Here is a 25022-nt window from a genome sequence, read left to right as displayed (position 1 = left end):
AGAATGCACTTCCTTGACTATTGTGCAGAAAGGAGTGCAGTATTCTGATGCATCCATTTTGAATAAGCTACCACAAGAACTCAAAAATCTTAGCAGTAGCCCAAACTCTTTTAAGTCTAAACTGAAGAGTTTCCTCATGGCTCACTCCTTCTATTCTGTCGAGGAGCTCCTGGAAGAGCTAAAAAATTAAGCAAATTCCAGTGTTACATTGTTGATTTTCTTCATTTAATCTTACGACTTGTCACCTGAATATGTTTTTTTATATTTCATTTTATCTGTTTCTAATATCGTGTTATAATTTCATGTATTGACTCGTTCCATGACCATGGAGACTTCTCCTTAATTTGGTCCCACGGAACAATAAATAAATAAATAAAATAAATAAATAAAGCCTTGATACACGGGATGGCGCCTCATTTGTTAATTCAAACCAAATTGAGGAAAATGAGTCTTCAGGATCAAACGTATATGACAGCCAGTGTGAACTCATTAGTCACAGTAATGATCGCGGAATCTGATTAATAAGCCTCTGAGCAGCCCGCGTGACCGCTACCGTCGCAGGTTCAAATCCTGCCTCGGGCATGGATGTGTGTGATGTCCTTAGGTTGGTTAGATTTATATAGATCTAAGTGCTAGGGGGCTGATGATCTCAAAAGTCCCATAGTGCTCAGAGTCATTTGAGCCGTTTTTTTTAGCAACATTATATTCACAAAACAATGTATTGTATCTACTTCCATATTTCTGCTATTCAAATAATCGAACCATTTAGAGAAAAAAACTTAGTAAAAAGTAGCACCGATGATCTATACAGGGTGATTCCCTGGTGATGTTACAAACTTTGAGGGCCGATGGTGAAGGGTAAATCAATTTCAGGCAAGGGATCCTGGTTCTAAAACGACCGAGTTGACAGTTATAAATGAAAATCGTTCTGATGCCTGTGACAGTGGACCTCTTCTGCAAGCTATTTGCTTTCCATAGTTTGGGAGACGGTACTATGGATCAAAACAAGGAACAAAAATCTCTGTAAAATGCATACCTTAAGAGTTATGAGCACTTCTTTAGTAAAAGAGATGTGTTCTGCAGTCCCGAAGATAAGCCCTCACAGTTCTTTATAGCCTATGTTTACTGGACACTTTTTCTTGTTTCCGTCCATACTATCACCTCTCAATGTACAGAAAGCAGAGATGTTTCTGTAGAAGAGGTCTTCTGGAGAAGGTATTAGAACGATTTATGCTTATAATTTTTTATTCGGTCGTTTCCCGGCTAATGACTCTTACTTCATTGTATTTACCCTTGTCCAGCATGTTTGAAAATCTGTAACATCGTCAACGAATCACCATGTATGTCTCTATAGCATGGACAGCAGTATTAGACTGGCGTGGGTTATACTATCTCTTTCCAGTTTGCCCCTGGTTGTTACATTCGTAACATTACGTTTAATTCATCCGTTAGTGTATTCAGGTGTATTTTTAACAACCGAAATTATCGACATAAAAGTTTTCTGGGTATGGTACCGCGTCATAATGTATAAAACTACAGCTAATGAAGGAAAACCAACGTTTCGGTGACGGTTGCAGTGGCCGAAACGTTGGTTTTTCTTAAGCAGCTGTAGTTTTATACATTATGACGCGGTACCATACCCAGAAAACTTTTATGTCGACTGACTCCGGCCGCGAAAGCCTACGCAATTATAATAACTGAAATTATAGTTATATGGACATCAGTGCGGGCGAAGGCTTCAGCACTGACAAAGTGGTTTTTTAATCATTTGAACATTAAATGTTAATGCTGGGAGTTAGGCAGCTTGGCGTCAAATCTAATACGGGACTCTCTGATCACTGCCATTGCTTCAGGACCATTCAGCCTATCTTCATCGATGTTCCACACTGCCTGTCCATATGGCATGCCCGTCTGTCACGTGTTGTGTGGGTAACCTGTCTTTCCTATTGGCTCGCAGAACAACACTAGTGTATACCGTTCGATACGATATAGTAAATCATGCCCGCAAAGTGACTTAAACGCCACACCCCTACACAAGCTGAGGGATGGTTGTTTTGAGTCACGATGTTGTAATTCTTATCGATGTTTCATTATACGAAGTTTAACTAAATTCTATAAACAATGATGACCTGTAGTGAGGATCAAGGCTGTTAAGTTTAGCATAGAAACTCTTGTCCGGAAACGTACCTTTTTTCTGCTCTATGCAAAATACTACAACATAAGTTGCTCCCCTGACTCCTGCTGCTTGTCATCTGTGTCCACTTACAAGTAGGGCTCGATGTGACTATGAACGATGTCAGCACAGATATGATACATCCGTATCATGCACCGGTAGACACGACTAATGCCTGGTCCTCCAGCATCCGCTGCACCCATAGACACTGCCAGTAGGTCTTCCTCGGATGCCATAGGGGTATCGTGATTGGAGAATTTCACTTGATCCCACAGGTACTGGTCTAGCGGGTTCAAGGATCGACAACGTGCATGCCAAGCAATCGGTAAATAACGTACGTATTACCCAAGCGAGTGGTGGCGAAAAGGCGGGAGATTTGAAAGTTTCTTGTGGTATACTACGTGTAGCGGGAAAATGGTACATTGCCGGACGTGAGGTCCGCCCCCGGTAGCTGAGTGGTCAGCGCGACAGAATGTCAACCCTAAGGCTCCGGGTTCGATTACCGACTGGGTCGGAGATTTTCTCCGCTCAGGGTCAGGGTGTTGTGTTGTCCTAATCATCATCACTTCATCCCCTTCGTCGCGCAAGTCGCCGAAGTGGTGTCAAATCGAAAGACTTGCAACCGGCGAACGGTCTACCAGATAGGAGGCCCTAGTCACACGACATTTACATTTACACTTACCGGACATGAGTTCCCATGAGAATCTTAACTGTCTTGTCCCCACTGCAAGTCCTCAACTTCTGTAAAGGAAATTTAGCTACAATCTGTGTATTAAATGCTCGATGGATACGATGAAAGTGCAGCTACATGTGGTGATCCAGTGCGGGGTGTAATTATGGCAGCGAAGCATGTTAGATATGCTAATGTGACAATGACAACCCATTGTTGCTGCAAAAAAATTAGTGCCTATTATGACCGCCAGGTGAAGGATCTGGCGCTGTACAACACCTCGTCAACTTCTCCAGTTCTCATATTGAATAAATTGTGTAAGCTGTGGTTAATAATAAAATCTACATTCAGCCTATCTTAATTTTTTGATCTTTTTCCCTTACATATGGAAACGTTTCTACACATCTTTCTGGTATTCACAGCGTCAGATTTGCACCTGGTTGTTCGAGTGTGAATCGATTTCGCATTAAGATATTAGAATACCTACAAAGTGTTGCTGCCATATTATGATTGCAGCCCATGCCGGACCTCTGAGAGTAGCTGCTCTTTAATTATGACAAAATGGTAGTTTATGATTTCAGACCCGCAAGGGTAGCCGAGTGCGCTGACGCGCTGCTTCCTGGACTCGGGTAGGTGCGCCGGCCCCGGATCGAATCCGCCCGGCGCATTAACGACGACAGCAGGTGTGCCGGTCAGCCTGGATGTGGTTTTTAGGCGGTGGCCCGCCTGGATGTGGTTTTTAGGCGGTTTTCCACATCCTAATAGCTGCATACCGGGCTGGTCCCCACGTCCCACCTCAGTTACACGACTTGCAGACATTTGACACACATTCACACTATTTCATGATTTCCACTAGACGCAGGCAGCTGGGGTACACTACTTCCATCCCGAGGGTTTAGGGTGGTGGCAGGAAGGGCATCCGGCCGCCCCTTAAAATTAACCATGCCAATTCGGTAAACCCTGCCGACCCTGCACACAATGCAGGATAAAGGTGGTAGCAAAAGAAAAGAAAGAAAGAAAGGTAGTTTGTAGTTTCACTTTGAATCGCCGTGTGTAGCGCCCGGAGCAGCAGTGTGAGAGCGCCTCTGATTTCCACTAGACGCCGACAGCTGGGGTACACTACTTGCGTCCCGGGGGGTATAGGGGCAGGAAGGGCATCCGGCCACCCCTTAAAATTAACCATGCCAATTCGGTAAACCCTGCCGACCCTGCACACAATGCGGGATAAAGGTGGTAGCAAAAGAAAAGAAAGAAAGAAAGGTAGTTTGTAATTTCACTTTGAATCACCGTGTGTAGCGCCCGGAGCAGCAGTGTGAGAGCGCCTCTGATTTCCACTAGACGCCGACAGCTGGGGTACACTACTTCCGTCCCGGGGGGTATAGGGGCAGGAAGGGCATCTGGCCACCCCTTAAAATTAACCATGTCAATTCGGTAAACCCTGTCGACCCTGCACACAATGCGGGATAAAGGCGGTAGCAAAAGAAAAAAAAGAAAGGTAGTTTGTAATTTCACTTTGAATCTCCGTGTGTAGCGCCCAGTGCAGCAGTGTGAGAGCGCCTCTGATGCCGGCAGATGCCGCCGCGGGTGACGTTGCTGGTGGTGGCGCTGGCGGCGCTGTGCTGTGCGGCGCCCTCGCCCTCGCCGTCGCCGTCGCTGGGCCACCACGGGCTGCCGCTGTCGGCGTGGGCCGGCCCCGTGCTGGCGGGCTTCCCCGTGCCGGTGGCGCTGCCGCTGTACGGCGGGCTGGAGGGCGCGCTGGCGGCGCAGACGAGCCACGCCTTCCTGGCCGCCCCCGGCGCGCTGCTGGCCAGAGCCGCGCTGCCCGCCGCCGCCGCCTACGGCTACCCGCTGACCGCCTACACCGCCGCCGCCGCCCCCGCCGCCTACAGCCTGCCCACCGCGTCCGAGATCTACACCCCCCACGTGCAAGCCGTGCACACCGTGCAGGCTCTACCTGTCACGCACACTGTGCACACTATTCCTGCGGGAACTGCCATCGAGTACGGCGTTCCTCTACCCGCAGGTCAGTGACGCAACGGGACTGTCTCCGTGTGCTTGGAACAGGGCGGCACAGCGGAGATCAGTCCCAGCCAGTTTTGTCCTGTCAAATTAATCCAACAGCCTATTAACCTAATACACGAAAAAGAAATAATAACGGGAGAGACAGATATGCATATCGACGAAAATTTCAACTGCAAAAATACTTCCATTTCAGAAAAAGTCGAAATGTACTATCAGAATTTAGGAACAAGCAGTGGTACTAGAGTTCTTTAATGATTAAACCAAAATTCGTAGTGGATGTTCCTGACACAGGTCGTTGTTGTTGTTGTTGTGGTCTTCAGTCCTGAGACTGGTTTGCTGCAGCTCTCCATGCTACTATATCCTGTGCAAGCTTCTTCATCTCCCAGTACCTACTGCAGCCTACATCCTTCTGAATCTGCTTAGTGTATTCGTTTCTTTGTCTCCCTCTACGGTTTTTACCCTCCACGCTGCCCTCCAGTACTAAATTGGTGATCCTTTGATGCCTCAGAACATGTCCTACCAACGGATCCCTTCTTCTAGTCAAGCTGTGCCACAAACTCCTCTTCTCCCCAAGTCTATTCAATACCTCCTCATTAGTTATGTGATCTACCCATCTAATCTTCAGCATTCTTCTGTAGCACCACATTTCGATAGCTTCTATTCTCTTCTTGTCCAAACTATTTATCGTCCATGTTTCACTTCCATACATGGCTACAATCCATGCAAATACTTTCAGAAACGTCTTCCTGACACTTTAATCTATACTCGATGTTAACAAATTTCTCTTCTTCAGAAACGCTTTCCTTGCCATTGCCAATCTACGTTTTATATCCTCTATACTTCGACCATTACCTATCATTTTGCTACCCAATTAGCAAAACTCCGTTACTACTTTGTCTCCTTTCCTAATCTAATTCCCTCAGCATCACCCGACTTAATTCGACTAAATTCCATTATCCACGTTTTGCTTTTGTTGATGTTCATCTTATATCCTCCTTTCCAGACACTGTCCATTCCGTTGAACTGCTCTTGCAAGCCCTTTGCTGTCTCTGACAGAATTACAATGTCATCGGCGAACCTCAAAGTTTTTATTTCTTCACCATGGATTTTAATGCCTACTCCGAACTTTCTTTTGTTTTCTTTATTGCTTGCTCAATATAAAGATTGAATAACATCGGGGAGAGGCTACACCCCTGTCTCAATCCCTTCCCAACCACTGATTCCCCTTCACGTCCCTCGACTCTTATAACTGCCATCTGGTTTCTGTACAAATTGTAAATAGCCTTTCGCTCCCTGTATTTTACCCCTGCCACCTTTAGAATTTGAAAGAGAGTTTTCCAGTCAACATTGTCAAAAGCTTTCTCTAAGTCTACAAATGCTAGAAATGTAGGTTTGCCATCCCTTAATATATTTTCTAAGATAATTCGTAGGGTCAGTATTGCCTGATGTGTTCCAATATTTCTGCGGAATCCAAACTGATCTTCGCTGAGGTCGGTCTCTACCAGTTTTTCCATTCGTCTGTAAAGAATTCGAGTTAGTATTTTGGAGCTGTGACTTAACTTACACATCAGTCAACACCTGCGTTCTTTGGGATTGGAATTATTATATTCTTCTTGAAGTCTGAGGGTATTTCGCCTGTCTCATACATCTTGCTCACCAGATGGTAGAGGTTTGTCAGGACTGGCTCTCCCAAGGCTGTCAGTAGTTCTAATGGAATGTTGTGTACTCCCGGGGCCTTGTTTCGACTAAGGTCTTTCAGTGCTCTGTCAAACTCTTCACGCAGTGTCATATATCCCACTTCATCTTCATCTACATCCTCTTCCATTTCCATAATATTGTCCTCAAGAACATCGCCACTGTATGGACCCTTTATATATTCCTTCCACCTTTCTGCTTTCCCTTCTTTGCTTAGAACTGGGTTTCCATCTGAGCTCTTGATATTGATACAAGTGGTTCTCTTTTCTCCAAAGGTCTCTTTAACTATCCTGTAGGCAGTATCTATCTTACCCCTCGTGAGATAAGCCTCTACATCCTTACATTTGTCCTCTAGCAATCCCTGCTTAGCCATTTTGCACTTCCTGTCGATCTCATTTTTGAGACGTTTGTATTCCTTTTTGCCTGCTTCATTTACTGCATTTTTGTATTTTCTCCTTTCATCAATTAAATTCAGTATCTCTTCTGTTAGCCAAGGATTTCTACTAGCCCTCGCCTTTTTACCTAATTGATCCTCTGCTGCCTTCACTATCTCATCCCTCAAAGCTACCCATTCCTCTTCTTTCCCCCATTCTTGTCAATTGTTCCCTTATGCTCTCCCTGAAACTCTGTACAACCTCTGGTTCTTTCAGTTTAACCAGGTCCCATCTCCTTAAATTCCCACCTTTTTGCAGTTTCTTCAGTTTTAATCTACAGTTCATAACCAATAGATTGTGGTCAGAGTCCACATCTGCCCCTGAAAATGTCTTACAATTTAAAACCTGGTTTCTAAATCTCTGTCTTACCATTATATAATTTATCTGAAACCTTTTAGTATCTCCAGGGTTCTTCCATGTATACAATCTTCTTTCATGATTTTCGAACCAAGTGTTAGCTATGATTAAGTTATGCTCTGTGCAAAATTCTACCAGGCGGCTTCCTCTTTCATTTATTAGTCCTAATACATATTCTCCTACTACGTTTCCTTCTCTTCCTCTCTCCCTTCACTACCTGAATAATTTCTTTTATCTCATCATACATTTCATCAATTTCTTCGTCATCTGCGGAGCTAGTTGGCAAATAAACTTATGCGACTGTAGTAGGCATGGGCTTCGTGTCCATCTTGGCTACAATAATGTGTTCACTATGCTGTTTATACTAGCTTACCCGCACTCCTATTTTTTTATTCATTATTAAAGCTACTCCTGCATTACCCCTATTTGATTTTGTGTTTATAACCCTGTATTCACCTGACCAAAAGTCTTGTTCCTCCTACCACCGAACTTCACTAATTCCCACTATATCCAACTTTAACCTATCCATTTCTCTTTTTAAATTTTCTAACCTACCTACCCGATTAAGGGATCTGACATTCCACGCTCCGATCCGTAGAATGCCAGTTTTCTTTCTCCTGATAACGACGTCCTCTTTAGTAGTCCCCGCTCGGAGATCCGAATGGGAGACTATTTTACCTCCGGAATATTTTCCCCAAGAGGATGCCATCATCTTTTAATCATACAGGAAAGCTGCATGCCCTCGGGAAAAATTACGGCTGTAGTTTCCCCTTGCTTTCAGCCGTTCGTTGTACCACAACAGCAAGGCCGTTTTGGTTAGTGTTACAAGGCCAGATCAATCAATCATCCAGACTGTTGCCCCTGCAACTACTGAAAAGGTCCATGGTTCATGGGGGGGTGACACAGGTCGTAAGGCAAATATTCCACACTTGTGAAGACTGATAGGTAGGGAAACGGATCACCCAAATACTCTGTTAAAGGGATGCGTATTCAAATACAGAGGTAAGTAAACAGACAGAATACGACGCAGCGGTCGGCAACTCCTATGTAAGATAACAAGTGTCTGGCGCAGTTGTTAGATCCGTTCCTGCTGCTGCGATGGCAGATTACCAATATTTAAGTGAGTTTGAACATGGTGTTATAGTCGGCACACGAGCGATGGGGCATAGCATCCCAGAGGTAGAGATGAAGTGGGGATTTTCGGAACGACCATTTCACGAGTGAACCGTGAATATCAGGAATCCGGAGGAACATCAAATCTCCGACAAACTGCTGCAGATTTCAGTTCTGGGCCATCAACAAGTGTCAGCGTGCCAACCATTCAACGAAACATCATAGATATGGGCTTTCGGAGCCGAGGCTCCTCGTGTACCCTTGATGACTGCACGATACAAAGCTTTACGCCTCGCCTGGGCCCGTCAACTACGACATTGGATTGTTGATGACTGGAAACATGTTGCCTGGTCGGACGACTCTCGTTTCAAATTGTATCGAGCGGGTGACGTATACGGCTGTGGGGAAAACCTCATGAAACCATAACCCTGCATGTCAGCAGAGGACTGTTCAAGCTGGTGGTGGCTTTGCAGTGGTGTGGGACGCGTGCAGTTGGAGTGATATGGGACCCCTGATACGCCTAGGTACGACTCTGACAGGTGACACGAAAGTAAGCGTCCTGTCTGATCACCTGTGTCCATTCATGTCCGTTGTGCATCCCGACGGACTTGTGCAATTCCAGCAGGCCAATGCGACACCCTACATGTCTAGAATTGCTACATAGTGGCTCCAGGAAAACTCTTGTGAGTTTGAACACTTCCGATGGCCACCAAACTCTCCAGACATGAACTTTATCTGGGATGCCTTGCAATGTGCTCTTCAGAAGAAATCTCCAACCCGTCGTACTCTTACGGATTTATAGATAGCCCTTTAGATTTTTGGTGTCAGTTCCCTCCAGCACTACTCCAGACGTTAGTGGAGTCCATGGCACGTTGTTTTGTGCCACTTCTGCTCGATGGGGCCTACACTATATTAGCCAGGTGTGCTAGTTTCTTTAGCTCCTTAGTCTATTTAAAAAATATGTACACTTATCTGATCGATAAAATACACTGACGTGCAGAACTTGATGATGCATCACCGCAAGTAACACAGTTCGATGAAACTTGGATTATGCATGGAATTAACTGTGTAACGTTACGCATAAGTAGCCGTGGGAATTGTCCACTTGTAATTGGCAAGAGACGAGGTGAATTTGTTTGTGTCACTGTCAGGCGGGCCTCAACGGCCGCTGCAGGCGAGCCAGGTGCAAGGGCTTATGCAAAAGGCAGGATGGGGATAAATCCCGATATGGGGTATTTTGACTATGGATGATAGCTTAAGAGGGCAGGCAGTGCCCCAGCAAATGGTGGAGTATGAGACATGCTGAAATATGGCTTCGACAATAATTTCTGCGATCTCAGGAAAATGATGTACATCCAATGACACAACAATTTTTCAATATCTTTCACACTACAGAAGCTAATATTTCACAGTGAATTAATGTATTGACAATGAACCTGTAGTTGACAGCTTTTAAACGCTATAAGCGATTTCAACATACCTCATATGATAGCATTGCACTATAGCTATCACCTACGAAAGCTACCTATTTTTATCTATTTTATTTCCTGATTTATGACTTTTTTAAAATATATTTTCATTAATAAAATTTGTGTCAGAATATATCTTCCACAATTACGCATCAAATGAATACAGCATGAATACTATATATTTTGTTATACTTGTGTATTTATTTAACTAACAGGTAACTATTTTGCTAGTAACTTTATTTAAATATTTATTAAAGTTGATAATATAAAATCATGGTAATTTAAGGAGTGGTCAGTAGCATGTTTTAGCAGATACCACATTTTTAAAACAACGCCAAGCGACACTTTTGACAATCGTCCTAAATAATTATTTAAACTGTACTAAATGACAATCTGTGATCATTTATTGTCAGTGTGCTTATTCAAGAATGTTGATTTATTTATTTGTGGAAAAACTTATATTTATTGTGAATGGTTTGAGTGTGATCGAATGTTCATGAAATTTCTATGTTTAAATATTGTTATTAGATATTTGTTTAGTCCAGAAAGTGATCAATATGAGTCAAATCATATCTGTAGAACTTAACGATGCATTTTGGTGGCGATGGCCTTTTAGCCAATTAGAGTTGGACAATGGCGGAACACTGCTGAACTTTGTGGAGAATGGGGATTTTCGAATGAAGAGCTCAAGGAAGCGTTCTGCACTCTTTTACACGAGCTCTGGAAGGAGGCAGGCCTGCCTGTGACAACTAGTGGTATTCGATCGTGGAAATGTTTGATTCTGTATGGTGAGCGGCCGCAACCATACTTTAATTCTGAAGGAACTTTATGTTTCGAGAGGTTTAAATACGAGTATGTTTCAGCTAAGACTCTTAACTTTTTCCATTTCTACTGACCACCGAAACGATTATTTTTGGGTGCATCACGAATTCACACGTCTTGCCATACGAGGGTACGTCTAGAATCAGTACTCAGAATGAATATGTCTCATCCGAGATAAGCACGCGACTACACTCATCGATCCAGTCACTGATCTTTCAGCACCTCCTCGAACGATGCCGCCCATCTGTTTGTGTCAACAGGACACCAGGTACTTGTCGTCGGCAGAGAGACCATCTCCTTGCAGCCGCCATGCCGCTATGCAGCGTGAGATTCGGTGCCTTCCAGTCTTCTTAATTGTAGTTCAGATTTCACTCGCTGTCTGACATGTGTCCCTACTCGCCTGATGCACAATGTAGCGGGCTGTAGTAGATCGTGTTCGACCACTTCCTTCGAGCAGCGTGTTGTAACGCTTACTGTGCACGTGTAACAGTGCTGTGAGCAACACCAAACTCCTGGGTGACACTCCTCACATTTCTTTTTTCTACCAGTTTCCCAACGATTCTCCCACATGCGAAATGTTCCAAATGTTGTCTCCGGACCGTGCTACAGAACACCACACCAGTACACGGTAACTGCCCACTGACTGACACATTTCTCTGCCTCGTAATGACTGGGTGTTGTGTGATGTCCTTAGGTTTGTTAGGTTTAAGTAGTTCTAAGTTCTAGGGGACTGATGACCATAGATGTTAAGTCCCATAGTGATCAGAGCCATTTGAACCACTTTTTTTTACTGGCACAACTGTCTGTGCCGTTCCGTCAACTTCGTCGTGTTGCCAGTACAGTCTCATTTGGCGCTATCGTCAAGCTGACATCACGCCATGTTACTACATTCAGGGCTCTGCGCACGCCTGGGAGATCTCTAGCAACATGCTCCCGCACTTTCATTCATTTCCTCAGAGTAGTTATTACGGTATGTTTCTTCTTCTATCTCGTCATTAAGTTTACCAGAGCAGTGTACTTAACGAAGCGAGATTGTAGTGTTCACAGACACTGTATTGTGCTAGACAGGACATACCGACTGGAGGTGTGTCTTTTTTTCTGGCCCGTCATTCCTTAAAGAGACGCCTGAGTACTGACACGTTTATATACAAAAAGACAGTGAAACGCAATGCACGCTAACATCAATGCGCTCAATATAACGTTATCGGGGTGACGAACTGATTCCGCACCCAAAAACCAAAATCGGCAAATGCAGGACGAAAAAATAGGTACGAGAACCGGTGACATTTTATTCTGCTTTGTCTATGCAACTCTGGACGGTTTTCAATGATTTGGAAGTAAAATTGTGTTCCCACAAGTTCATTGAGACTCACCAAACCTAAAAGACAAAAGAATCATTTCAATATATTGACCGTCTTGCTCCTCATCTTTGGTTTAGAAGAAGGTAACCATCTTCCGCATGCATCCTAGAACTAGATGGTTCAAATGGCTCTGAGCACCATGGGACTTAACATCTGAGGTCATCAGTCCCCTAGAACTTAGAACTACTTAAACCTAACTAAACTAAGGACATCGCACACATCCATGCCCGAGGCAGGATTCGAACCTGCGACCGTAGCGGTCACGCGGTTCCAGACTGAAGCGCCTAGAACCGCTCGGCTACAACAGCCGGCTAGAACTGGAAATTGCTCTTTTCAGCAAATGTCGACGTACGGTTGTGGTAGACAATAATTTGTATGATTCATGTAGCACAGACGCAAAAAAAATCTTCATTGAACTCTCTTCGTGAGAATCATCACACTCTGAAGTCGTTTAACTGCTTTAACCACTTACTCGTATGTAGATGTGCACCCCACACTTCGGAAATCACAGTTATTCTATTTTGTTGCAGATGCCGCCACAGAGAAGACAAAGCCAGCTGTTACCGAAGAAACACCTATGGAGACCCTTGCGCCTGAGTCGGACAAGACTGGAGAGACGAGCCAGGTGGGGGGACAGGCCGTGGGAATCGACCTGGCCTCCACGGGCGGAGCGAGCGCCGAAGGAGAAACCGGCGGCTTCAGCGCGGGCGGCAGTGCGGGGCAGGTGGGCGGTGTCGAGATCTCCGGGGCAGTGACGGAAGCCGCAGTCACTGAGTCAGCCGTGGTCGAGAGCTCGTCAGCGGCTCCTGTGGTCGAGACCGCCGTTAAACCCAATGGAGGATACAAGCTCTCCATCGCGTACGGTGTCCCCAGGGCACCCACAATCTCTGAAAATCTCGATAACAGGGATACTCTCGGTAACAACCAGTCTGAAAATATCAAGATCACCAAGTCTGGACCAAAGATACAGTCACTGGACGATCTCATCTCCGAGACATTTTCTAGTACTGCTCAATCAGGTTCCCTGAGCAGTTCTCACAGTGGGTCCAGAACTGGTGCTTTAGACTTTGTAGACGTGTCGAGCGATGCTAGGTCACTGGCTGCGTCGGGTGGGCTGGATTGCACTGGTAAAGGATGTGGCACATCAAATTTTCAAAAGTTCAACAAGGTTGGCGTTACCTCAAATTCTGGGGCATTCAGGCTGTCCCTCGGTGGTGGCAAAAACGACGCTTTCTCTAAAGCGGTTGAAGATGCGTCCTTAGGCCAGGAGACAGTCCATTTCCAAAACTCTGCAGCCGTGCCCAATAGAGCGGCCACACAACATTATTACTACGACCTTCCTCACCTAGCAGGAGGGGGTGCCTCTGGTGCATCCGAACAGGGCGGTGCGAACTTTGGATCTAGTCAGGCTTCTGGTTCTTCCCAATCTTTCGCTTCTGGCGGCTTCAGGTCTGAGCAGGATAGTGGTGACAGCGCTCTCTTTGGATCTAGTCCAACCTCTGCTTCATCTTCAGGGATTTCTTCTGGCGGCTTTGCTTCCCCATTGACGTCTGAGTCGCTGCCCAATTACCCCGACAGTGTCCCTGTACCGCCATATCCTAAAACGTATAGTGCTCCAGTCCCGCCATATCCTAAACTTTACAGTTCTCCAGTACCGCCATACCCTAACACTACGCCAGTTCCACCCTACCCCAACGCATACTCTCCTCCAGTATATTCTCCACCTGCCTACAGCCCTCCAGGTGGCAACACTAACCGATTCGCACCCTCGAAGCCAGACTTTGGCACTGGTTCGCAAAGAGGCATAGGCGACACCGGTGTGTTTAGGCCAAGCCATGGCGCGCATCCACCAGTGGCTGGAGACCAGGACGGTGTGTACCCACCTTCCAAGCCTCCAGCTCCAGCCTATGGGCTTCCTCAGCCGCCGCCATCAGCTCCCATCGATTCTTACGGCCTTCCTGCTAGAGATCTTTACGATATCAGGAGTGGTGCAAACGCTTCTTCTAGACCGAGCAATAAGAGGCGATCCCTGAACAATAAGCGGCGATTCGTTTGATATCTATTTCGTAACTAATATTTAACTTATATCAATCTAAGCGTATTTTCGTTTGTGTTTAGCTAACTGGATTCAGTAACAACCTGTACAAGACAAGAAGACTGTGGCAACACTGGAACTTCATCTATCTTCACTGAGTGGTCCACTGGTAATCACGGCAATCCGTTCATGGCACCCTGAGACAAAGTGAATCCGTACACGTCACTCTGTCCGGTGATCACCGAAAGTCATCTAAATCAGTTTAAGTCTAGGGAACACATAAAGCTTCTCTCTTCTACAACGAAACCTTGATGCTACCGAGCTTTTGATGTTTGGAAAATCTCTTCCTTCAGATGTCTGTGCGGCTAAAATCCATGCATTCATTTTTATTTCCATAAGTCTCCGCTTCACTAATAGTCATCATCAGTAATGTCACCACACAACAGCAACCGTCTACATAAATATTTTCAACTGAATTTGGTTCGAATTTACACTTGAAACTAATAATTTATACGGTTCCTTTGATATAGTGACACATTACAAAGCGTGTAGATTTATACGCTTCTAACGGTTGGTATACGAAATAAATTAAACTCAATGTCAAAATGCCTTATTTGTACGCAGAGAAATTATTGATGTTTTCCACTGTTACATATTGTCTCAAAATTGCAGTAGCTAGACCAAATACACCAGATAGGCCGTTTTTCCTATGAGGTCACCACTTAAACCTCCTTAACGAGAACGGAATCGTTTGTAGGTCTTACTAAGTGCCATATTAAAAAAAAATTGTCCTCTACGCTGTTATCGAATACTAATCTCCATTTTCGAGAACATATGCTCGAATAATGTGTAGAGAGGTAACAAAATAACTGACAACCGATTCGCTACAGGAAATTAGTCATTTATTTTCGAAAGCTGGTGTCGGACTCAATATTTGATTTTCCGCATAAATTTAGCAACTGTATGAATGTTGCCAGTTCCCGCTTCAAGAAGTATGGAGAAAAAATATGTAACAAGAGCAAGCAACAATGTAAAAAGATCTAGGAATTTACACTTGACTTGAACTCATGTCATATTTAATTTGCTAGTATTTTTTACGCCACCTGCGTCTCATTAGGAGATACTTAAAGACCGTATGTTGATGTGACGTTCATTTATAAAGAAAAGTAAAAAATATACAAAAGATTTAAGTTTGCATGCTTTCACGACCAATGTTATTTTGGATAAAACAATTTTGGGCACTGGGCCACGTAATTGTAAACTGTAAATTGTCAGTGATGCGGCCCAATATAAAAAATTATTTTACACAAACTATAGTTGTTACTACGGTATTCATTTTCCGATTCAATCAAAGAGATTTATATTATTGTTCTGTAATTGTCGACATGTTAAATACACCTCAAAACAAATGCTGTGAAGGAATATTGTACGCTGTCACTATGACGATATCATCCATATTTCATCAATTCAGAACAGCTCTTTCACGTTATTGTAGAGAGTTTGTTTTTTAAGAATGTATATAATTTCATCTAAGCACATGCATTGTTGTATGAATACATTTGCTAAAAATGTGAAATATAATAAAGAAATAATTGAATTTGATATTTATAATGATCTTTTCATTTTTTGATTATGAGTGTGGTAAGTTATTCTTCATCTCGAGAAGAAAAGGGAATGAAGTTGGAAGTATTACATAAATATGCAGTTGTCAGTTACTCCTTTGGACGGATTCTGTAGCTGCCACGTCAGAGATGAAGTGAAAGTGCTTTCGAAAACAATTTCAGTGGAAAAAACCCATGTCACAAAAAATTATATTCGTATTACTGTCTACATGTACTACCTGACACGAATTGTAAGTCCATTCGAAGCTAACATTTGCTAGGTAGTTGAAAAAAGCGGCAAATGTCATGTGTAATCAGAAATAAAAACCTTGAGTCACACATTGGAAACCAACATATTTTTGAGCCAATTGCGTTAACTAAATACAAATGACTGATACTGAAAAATGTCATCAAAGACTTGGGAAATAAAATCATGTTTTTTAAACGTCCTGAATATCTGTACCCATTCCGAAATATGTGTTATTTACTGTATAAAAGTCACACATTACCAAGATAGAAGTTATTCTCAACGTTTATGTATCATAAGTACATGAAGTAACTGAAGATATGACAAAAATGCGAGATACGTCTACAGTACATGTCTTGCCAAAGACAGAGAACTGTGCTCTTCTGTTGCCAGAGTAAAGCAATTCTCCCTGCGTTCTACTTCTTTTAAAGTCATCCTGCGTTAGTAGGAAGCATCCTACTCCATTTTATTCACATTTTGGTCAATTAGTCTGCGATTTCAGGGGTCAGGTAGATATCCGCTGAGACCTCTAAAATTCCCATAATCTGTTTTCCTTCCGTTATCTGCTTTATGTGAGACTGCACTGTCTCGGTTCTTCCTGTCCACTTCGACTCCATAACACACTAGAGAAGATATGGGGACTATATAAATGATTGAGAATGTATGCAAAATTTAGTTTACTACATTTATTTTACTAAACCAGACACAAATTATGTTAAACAAGTTGTTGATTGAATACTGTAAACAATTAACACTTGGTTTGAGAGCACAATGGACAAGGATCCTGGGTGACAGAAGTGAGCCAAGTACACTAGCCCTAAAAATGTTGATAGCGCAAACTGAATTAATCTGAGCTGAGCAGACTTTGATTTATCATATCTACTGTAGTTTCACTACATAGGTGTAGCTGAGAGCACGTGGTGATTGAGATCTGTAAGCCCTAAAAATGCCGGATCGGCAGTATGTTACTCTGTTTGCTTCATGTGGCGAAGTAAGTTGCAGCTGGCGAGATGGGTGCGGCAGAGGTGAGATGTCAGGTGGCACCTGTGAATCGATAGCGCCCATGAAAGAAATGCAAAAATCAAACGGTCTAGTGATCAGGCAGATGGATCGCAATTTACCGTCTACCAGAGCCTTGAAATCATAGTAGATTTCAGTGTGTGACATACCCGCTCACTGTTTGTACCAAGGGCCAATTTGGCTCATTTATACGACCGAGAGCACAACGTCAAGATTGGTAAACCAAAAACGAATAAATGTGCCCTCAGCGAATGAGTAGTCCAAGACATTTGCAGTCACACTGACGGTACAGTAAGAACTTCACCATAGGCTCCCCAGTCCAAATGTTCCTCAGACGCCAGATTTTTCTTATACAACTGAGGCAGCTGGGGAAGTGGTTCAATGGCCTACTTGCACTATTGGCAAACACGAAAACAGGTGAATTTTTACTACGTGTGGCTCTGCACACAACGCCCAGCTTACAACTCCACCGTGTAGATGCATTCCTTCAGTCTGTCGCCCCCAGCCCAGTCTTCTGCTGCCGCTGGGGCCGTGGCAGGTAGCTCGGCATTGTTCTGCTGGAGGCCTGTCTTGACAAGAGGCTGCCCTATGTGCCCTGTAGGCTGTGGGCCTGCCCGGCAAGATTTACTGAGCGATGGGCACGCCACCAATTGCTATCAACTCCCAACATGCCGTTTCTATGAGCTAAGGAACATAAAAATACCTCATGCTTTTAGCGGTCTACCAGGCTCCATTAATGTCTGCTCAGGCTGTTAACTTTCTCGCGTCTTGCTCAAGGTGCATCAGGTTCTAATAAAATGTTTAATAATTTTCCATATGCAGAAAATGGGTGAGAGAGTAACATGTCCTCTCTCTATGTTAAACAGTGCTCCCAGTCATTATTAACATTTGGATTTCTTGTTACCTCGATTTACAATGTGTAATGGATACCAAAATATATTTTCCAAGCAGTTTCTTCAAAAATGTAAGTGTAGAAATCTTTAATTAAGTAGTTGAAGGGAATGTTTGCAATTTTTACATTCTTCACAAACAGGGAACAAAATCAGTTGCTTTCACCTTTTAGTTCATTAAAAAAAAAGCCGATTTGTCAATATATAATTTGTACTGAAGGTATTATGCACATGAAAAATACCGAAAAACTTAAAATTCCAAACGCAAATTCTTTTTATGTGGAATCACGCGAAAGCATGAGCATATGAACTGCCACAGGGCAACACCACACTCCTGTCGAATTTTAAAGATCACACTCGTGGTACATGTTCCAGCAGTTTCCAGAAAGTTATCTATGAGAGAAGATCTAGCAACTAATAATTTGTCATGATACTATTACTTGTAAAATTTTCCTGACGATGGCAGTCAAAGGAGCATGAGAGTCTTTGAAGGAACAGGCTAGTATAGTAGTTATTTACCTTCCAAAAAGGTTAAATGCCAGTACATATGCCGCAAATATTATCAATAACTACTTCGTTGTCAAGGCTGTCAATTGATAATAAATGCAGTGTATTGTATTTCACTACAACTACCTTTGCAGCTTCTAAAGGGATTCGGAAGAAAATTGGCTGCTATTTTTTGGAAAGATAAAATAGTCAAGAACCGATAAACTTCCGTACAAAAATATTATTCTAGGAGACTATTCCGCAGAGATGGCAAAGCCCATTTTTATATATGTATGTGAGAAAATTTCACAAATTTGTTTTGAGCTGCACTCGTATTTTACCTCTACAAATCAAAACATTACTTTGTAGGAATTTGAACACTACAGCACCGAAGCTGAATGAATTACTTTAGATGACAGAAAGCAAAGAGAAATATTATGGATCCACATCAGTTTATATAAAGAGGCACATGAGATCAAATTGCTTGTGTATCACAGCTTTATTTCCCTACAGACGTATCTGTCACTTAAGATTAACACAGTGGAATAATTCTCTATTGTTATGGGCATTCATCAGCTTATATACTAGAGACACCGCTACAATATCATGAAAGTTAAATAGAATTTTCACAAACGTTTCATTCTTCTGCGATTGATACACCACTTGCAAAGTCGTACTGACGTGCTTAAAAGAAGATGAAACCTTAGTAAATACGTAGCTTGAGGAAAGAATCTATGTAACAGAGAATTCACAAATGTACAATGACAAGAACTTGAATTCCAATTAAAAAAGATACATAAATTTAAACACTTAAAATTGGAAACTTTTCTCTGCACTAAAAGAAGAAACTTACAAAAACGAAAAAGTTTAGGTGTAATGTCCCGTCGGCGAAGAGGTAGTTGCTGACTAGGCTCAAGCTCAGATTGGAACAGAGAGTCGGTCCTGTTCTTTTCAAAAGGGGACATTCTTGAATTTCTTTTAAGTGATTTAGGGAAAACACATAAAAGACTGTATCCGAAAGAACGGACTAGGAATCGAACCGTCGTCCTCCCGAATGTTTGATCAGTACCTTAAGGACAGTGCAACCTCGCTCCGTGAAAATGTCAAGAGATTGGTTCACTTTGAGCCCTCTGGATACTTCTGCATATAAACAACAAGTGAACATTGCGCAGAAAACGTGATTTGAATCTAATTACGTTCTGAGCTTAGGCAAGCCTCGTCCGTACTGTTTAAGGAATTAGCACTGGAAATAACAGTTGCAACCAGTATACCCATACCGTTTAACGACGTTCGCTAACAACCAGGGATAATTTGAGAACGACACTAACTTCCGTAAATGCTAGAGTAATAATGAATATGACCTTCTCAGCTCATTAATTCACAGTTATAAAAGTATTTGAGTACAACTGAACAGAAGTATCCAAAAGAACAGGAATCTTTTAGGCCCAATAACTCTTTCTAATATGTTGTTATATAATAGACATGGAAATCACATTTTTTTTTTTTTTACTACACTGAAGAGCCAAAGAAAATGGTACACCTCTGTCTAATATCGTGTAGGGCCCACACGTGCACGCAGAAGTGCCGCAGCACGACGACGCATGGACTCGAATAATGTCTGAAGTAGTGCTGGAGGGAACTGACACCATGAATCCTGCAGGGCTGTCCATAAATCCGTAAGAGTACGAAGGAGGGGAGATCTCTTCTGAACATCATGTCGTAAGGCATCCCAGATATGATCAATAATTTCCACTTCTGGGGAATTTGGTGGGAAGCGTAATTTTTGAACTCAAAAGAGTGTTTCTGGAGTCACTCTGTAGCAATTCTGGGCGTGTGGGGTGTCGTATTGTCCTGTTGGAATTGCCCAAGTCCGTCGGAATGCACAATGCACATGAATGGATGCAGGTAATCAGACAGGATGCTTACGTACGTGTCATAGGTCTGAGTCGTATCTGGACGTAGCAGGTGTCCCATATTATGCCAATTGTACACGCCCCACAACATTACAGAGCCTCCACAAGCTGAAGAGTCCCTTGCTGATATGCTGGGTCCATGAATTTGTGAGGCTGTTTCCATACACGTCCACCCGCTCGATACAATTTGAAACGAGAGTAGTCCGACTAGGTAGCGTGTTTACAGTCATCAGTCCAATGTCAGTGTTGGCAGGCTCAGGCGATGAGTAGAGCTTTGTGTCGTGCAGTCATCAAGCGTACAAGAGTGGGCCTTCGGCTCCGAAAGCCCATATCGATGATGTTCCATTGATCCGTTCCCACGCTGACAGTAGTTGATGGCCCAGTATTGTAATGTGCATCAGTTAGCGGAAGGGTTGCACTGCTGTAACGTTGAACGATTCTCATCAGTCATCGTTGGTTTTGTTCTTGCAGGATCTTTTTCCGACCGCACCGATGTCGGAGATTTGCTCTTTTATCGGAATTCTGAAATTCACGGTACTCTCGTGAAATAGCCGTACAGGAAAATCCCCTTTCTTCGCTACCTCGATGATGCTGTGTCCCATCGTTCGTAAGCCGACTATCAAATGGCTCTGAGCACTGTGGGACTTAACTTCTGAGGTCATCAGTCCCCTAGAACTTAGAACTACTTAAACCTAACTAACCTAAGGACATCACGCACATCCATGTCCGAGGCAGGATTCTAACCTGCGACCATAGTGGTCGGGCGGTTCCAGACTGTAGTGACTAGAACCGCTCGGCCACTCGGGCCGGCGCCGACTATCACATCACTTTCAGAGTCACTTAAATCTTGATAACCTGCCATTGTAGCAGCAGTAACCGATCTTACATAGGCGTTGTCGACCGCATTACCGTCTTCTTTATATATCTCTGTATTTGAATACGCATGCCTATACCAGTTTCTTTGGCACTTCAGGTATATAGCGCTTCTGTCTTAAGAGTCGACAGACGCATTTTCTTTCGTCTTTCAGCAGACGTCTGCATTTCGTTTTTGCGTAGTGTAGCTGAATTCAGCGCAAACAAATAGTGCTGATGATGTATTTCATGGGACGCCAACTGTTGACCAAAATCATCCGTTTGTTTCCGGATACAAACAAACTCATTTTTAAAACGGAATTTTACGTGCTCTGTCGACAGAGCTGTCCCAAATGTGTCTAGTCCGACACTCATTTTGTCAGTAGGTATTAACAGGAACAGTAAAACACAAAGAATAAACATTAATCCAGTAGCGACTCAGTTGTGCTGCATGGTTGGCGGTAGCAGTCAGCCTGGGCCAGGGCAGTGCCACTTCTACTCGAGGACTTGTATTCTTCGTGTTTTAGCGTCCCTGTTAATACAAGTTGATCGAAAAATATGGCAATAGAGAAATTAGGGCTCATACGGAGGCGTTTAGGGAGTGGTTTCTCCCTCGCTCTGTTCTCGAGTGGAACAGGGAAGGGAATGATAAGCAGTGGTACAGGGTGCCTCCGCCACGAACCGTAAGGTGGCTTGCGGAGTACCTATGTAGATGTAGACGAGGATGTACTGTTTACATAAAAAGTAAATAATGTAATGATGACTAATTAGACACAACTAAAACAATTAGAAGCGACTAAGAGACACGTGTTGAAAATTTATCACATTTTTTCACAAAAATATTTCGATGCTCGCACGTGATCGGTATATTAAACACCAAAGTAATTATTGGAACTTCCATATTATGCCTTTGATACAGTAGTGGCACTTTAGATGTTAATAATTGAACTCACACTGGAAAACAGAAGTTGTGCTCAAAGGGCTTAAAGAAGTACAAAAAAATGGTTCAAATGGCTCTGAGCACTATGCGACTTAACTTCTGAGGTCATCAGTCGCCTAGAACTTAGAACTAATTAAACGTAACTAACCTAAGGACATCACACACATCCATGCCCGAGGCAGGATTCGAACCTGCGACCGTAGCGGTCACGCGGTTCCAGACTGAAGCGCCTTTAACCGCACGGCCACAACGGCCGGCTAAAGAAGTACAGAGATGTTACATACGAAGATGGGCACAATCTAGAAACAGGTCGTGCGTTGAATAAAATCATCTTCTCTTGAGACTGTTAACGCATAGTGTTCTACACTCTATAAAGGAGCAATGGCTCTGAGTACTATGGGACTCAACTGCTGTGGTCATTAGTCCCCTAGAACTTAGAACTACTTAAACCTAACTAACCTAAGGACATCACACACATTCATGCCCGAGGCAGGATTCGAACCTGCGACCGTAGCAGTCGCACGGTTCCGGACTGCGCGCCTAGAGCCGCGAGACCACCGCGGCCGGCTATAAAGGAGCAATGAAGGAGTTCATCTTACTAAGAAAGAGTTTGTGGCGGACTCAGAGACGACGTTCTTAACTTACTTTCCGAGCTAGTCGATAGGGCCGTAAGACATAGGGCTGCTACTATGGAGGATAGCAGTTGAGACACCCGTCGAGGCAGCCAGGTTTCCCATGACGTTCATATATTCTTTATGTGAATCACACGATGGTTCCCTTTAAGAAGCACGATAAATTTCTTTTCCTTGAATGCATGGTGTCTGTTACTTCGAAAGAACAGACACCAAGCAGATCCCGTAGCTCTGAAACACTATATTTGAACTGAAGGGGGATCACTGCTATCAGCTGCGGTGGGACATTAAGCGGAATCAGCGTAACGAGCGAAAATGTGTACCGGACTGGAATTCGAACCCGGGACCTCCTTTTTATTAGTCAGGTGCAGTAACCACTGCGTCATCCGGGACATAGCGTTATCGTAACTGCACGGGCTATCTCGGTACTGGCAGGCCGCTGTGGCCGAGCGGTTTCAGGCGCTTCAGTCCGAAGCCGCGCTGCTGCTACGGTCGCAGGTTCGAATCCTGCCTCGGGCATGGATGTATGTGCTGTCCTTAGGTTAGTTAGGTTTAAGTAGTTCTAAGACTAGGGGACTGATGACATATGTTAAGTCCCATAGTACTCCTCACGGCCAATATACGCTCCCACCCTTGTCCCGTTGCAGCTCATAGCAGTGATCCCCCTTCCATTCACATACAGTGTTTCACAGCTGCAGGATCTGCGGGGTGTCTGTTCTTTCGAAGGAACAGCTACCACGCATTCAAATAGTTAATAAGCCCGGCTGGGCAATGGATCCACTTTCTTCAGTGGACCAGACCTCCTGTGGGAATCTCTAAAGTGGCGATCAGGAGCATAGTGGACAGGGACTGCGGATAGGTGGGGAGTGTCGATCGGCCCTGAGGCGTACCGAGATAGTCCGCAGTTGCGATAACGCTTTCCCCGGATGGCGCAGTGGTTATCGTACCTGCGTAAAAATCAGGAGATCCCGGATTGATATTCCGGTCCGGAACACATTTTCGCTCGTCACCGCTGATTCCGCTTAATGTACCGTAGGAGCTGATAGCACTGATTCCCCTTCAATTTACATACAATTTCTCTTCCTTTCATTCCCCTATCCGAGCCTGTGCTCCGTCTCTAACGATCTCGTAGTCGATAAGACTTAATATCTATTCCACACTACTTTCCACAATGAAAGTTCAGGTGCCACATTTATGACGTTTTAGTGATTTTTCATGCAGTATCTCCTGCCGATAACAAATAAGTTGGTAAATGTGTGAACTACACACATCAAAAAAAAAGTTTTCCATCACCCCGGTTCCCAGAACTCCTGAAGATAGACGTTGACTGTGGATACTGTATCACAGACACAGTCGCTTTGACTGTTCAGAGATGTCACTAAACCCGCCCAAAGATGTAAACAACCATGTACGAGCAGCGCCTATTAGACGGAAGGGGCCCGACAGCCGATCAGTACCAGTCATTCCATCAGGAAGGAGGTACACAGCTCGTGTTGTCTGTAGTTCAACCATATACCGCGGTTTGATCGCGTCCGCATTGTTTCTTTGTGCGAGGAAGGGCTCTCAACAAGGGAAATGTCCAGGAATCTCGGAGCGAACCAAAGTGAGTAAGGAAATCAAGCAACTAAGTTCGTCAGTCTCTGTTCACACACAGGACAGAAGCAGTCCTGTCTCTGCAAAGAGTAAATTCTGTGTGAAAGTTTGAGAAAGTGTTCTAAACGTTTGTGTAGCGTGTATGTGAGGTGGAACATGGAAACCAGCACGGTATTAACCTAGTGGTACGTAGGAAACCGCCTAAAAGCCACATCCAGACTAGCCGACACTCCGATCCCTCGTCGTTAGTCCGGCGGGCGGATTCATTCAGGGTTAACAGATTCATTTAGGGTTAACATGCTTCGCCTCACGGAAGCAGTCGCATAAACACGTGCGGATATCCGGGCGGGTGGCAAAGAGTCTGCACAGATGGCAACGTGCCGAGCTGTGTGTTGCCAACAAGTGGGACGCCGAGTCGGTGGAGACGGTTACGGTCCGCATCTCGAAACTGGCGACCAGTGCAGGGTAGCGAAGGCGTCTTACATTGTAGTCCGTGGTGTTTTAGTGACACGAAAGCAGGCGGTGCGGCCCACGGAGACGAACACTGGACTGTAGGCTGCAGCGCTGCGTCAGGTGACTGTAGTTCCGCAGTGGACAGAGTTGGACAGTCTACCATTTGTGTCTCGGCCATGAGCTGGCAGCATGTAGGATGGCGACCACACTTGGGGAGATGGGGTCCTGGTTGTCATGGGGCCTG

General features: G+C 44.1%; 1 protein-coding gene across 1 annotated transcript in view; it reads left to right on the top strand.

Annotated features, from left to right (window-relative positions):
* Positions 1 to 14172, top strand: part of LOC126204170 (uncharacterized) — a 114744-nt gene extending 100572 nt beyond the window's left edge. The window contains exons 4-6 of the mRNA XM_049938576.1: positions 4416 to 4649; positions 4791 to 4866; positions 12647 to 14172. Coding sequence (XP_049794533.1) covers positions 4416 to 4649; positions 4791 to 4866; positions 12647 to 14172 — 1836 coding nt within the window. The remainder of the gene's footprint in view (positions 1 to 4415; positions 4650 to 4790; positions 4867 to 12646) is intronic.
* Positions 14173 to 25022: the final 10850 nt, after the last annotated feature.

Source organism: Schistocerca nitens, chromosome 9 (assembly GCF_023898315.1).
Source record: "Schistocerca nitens isolate TAMUIC-IGC-003100 chromosome 9, iqSchNite1.1, whole genome shotgun sequence".
In the NCBI taxonomy this organism is placed as follows: domain Eukaryota; kingdom Metazoa; phylum Arthropoda; class Insecta; order Orthoptera; family Acrididae; genus Schistocerca; species Schistocerca nitens.
Note: the sequence above shows the minus strand (reverse complement) of the source record. Positions and strands in the feature narration are given on the sequence as shown.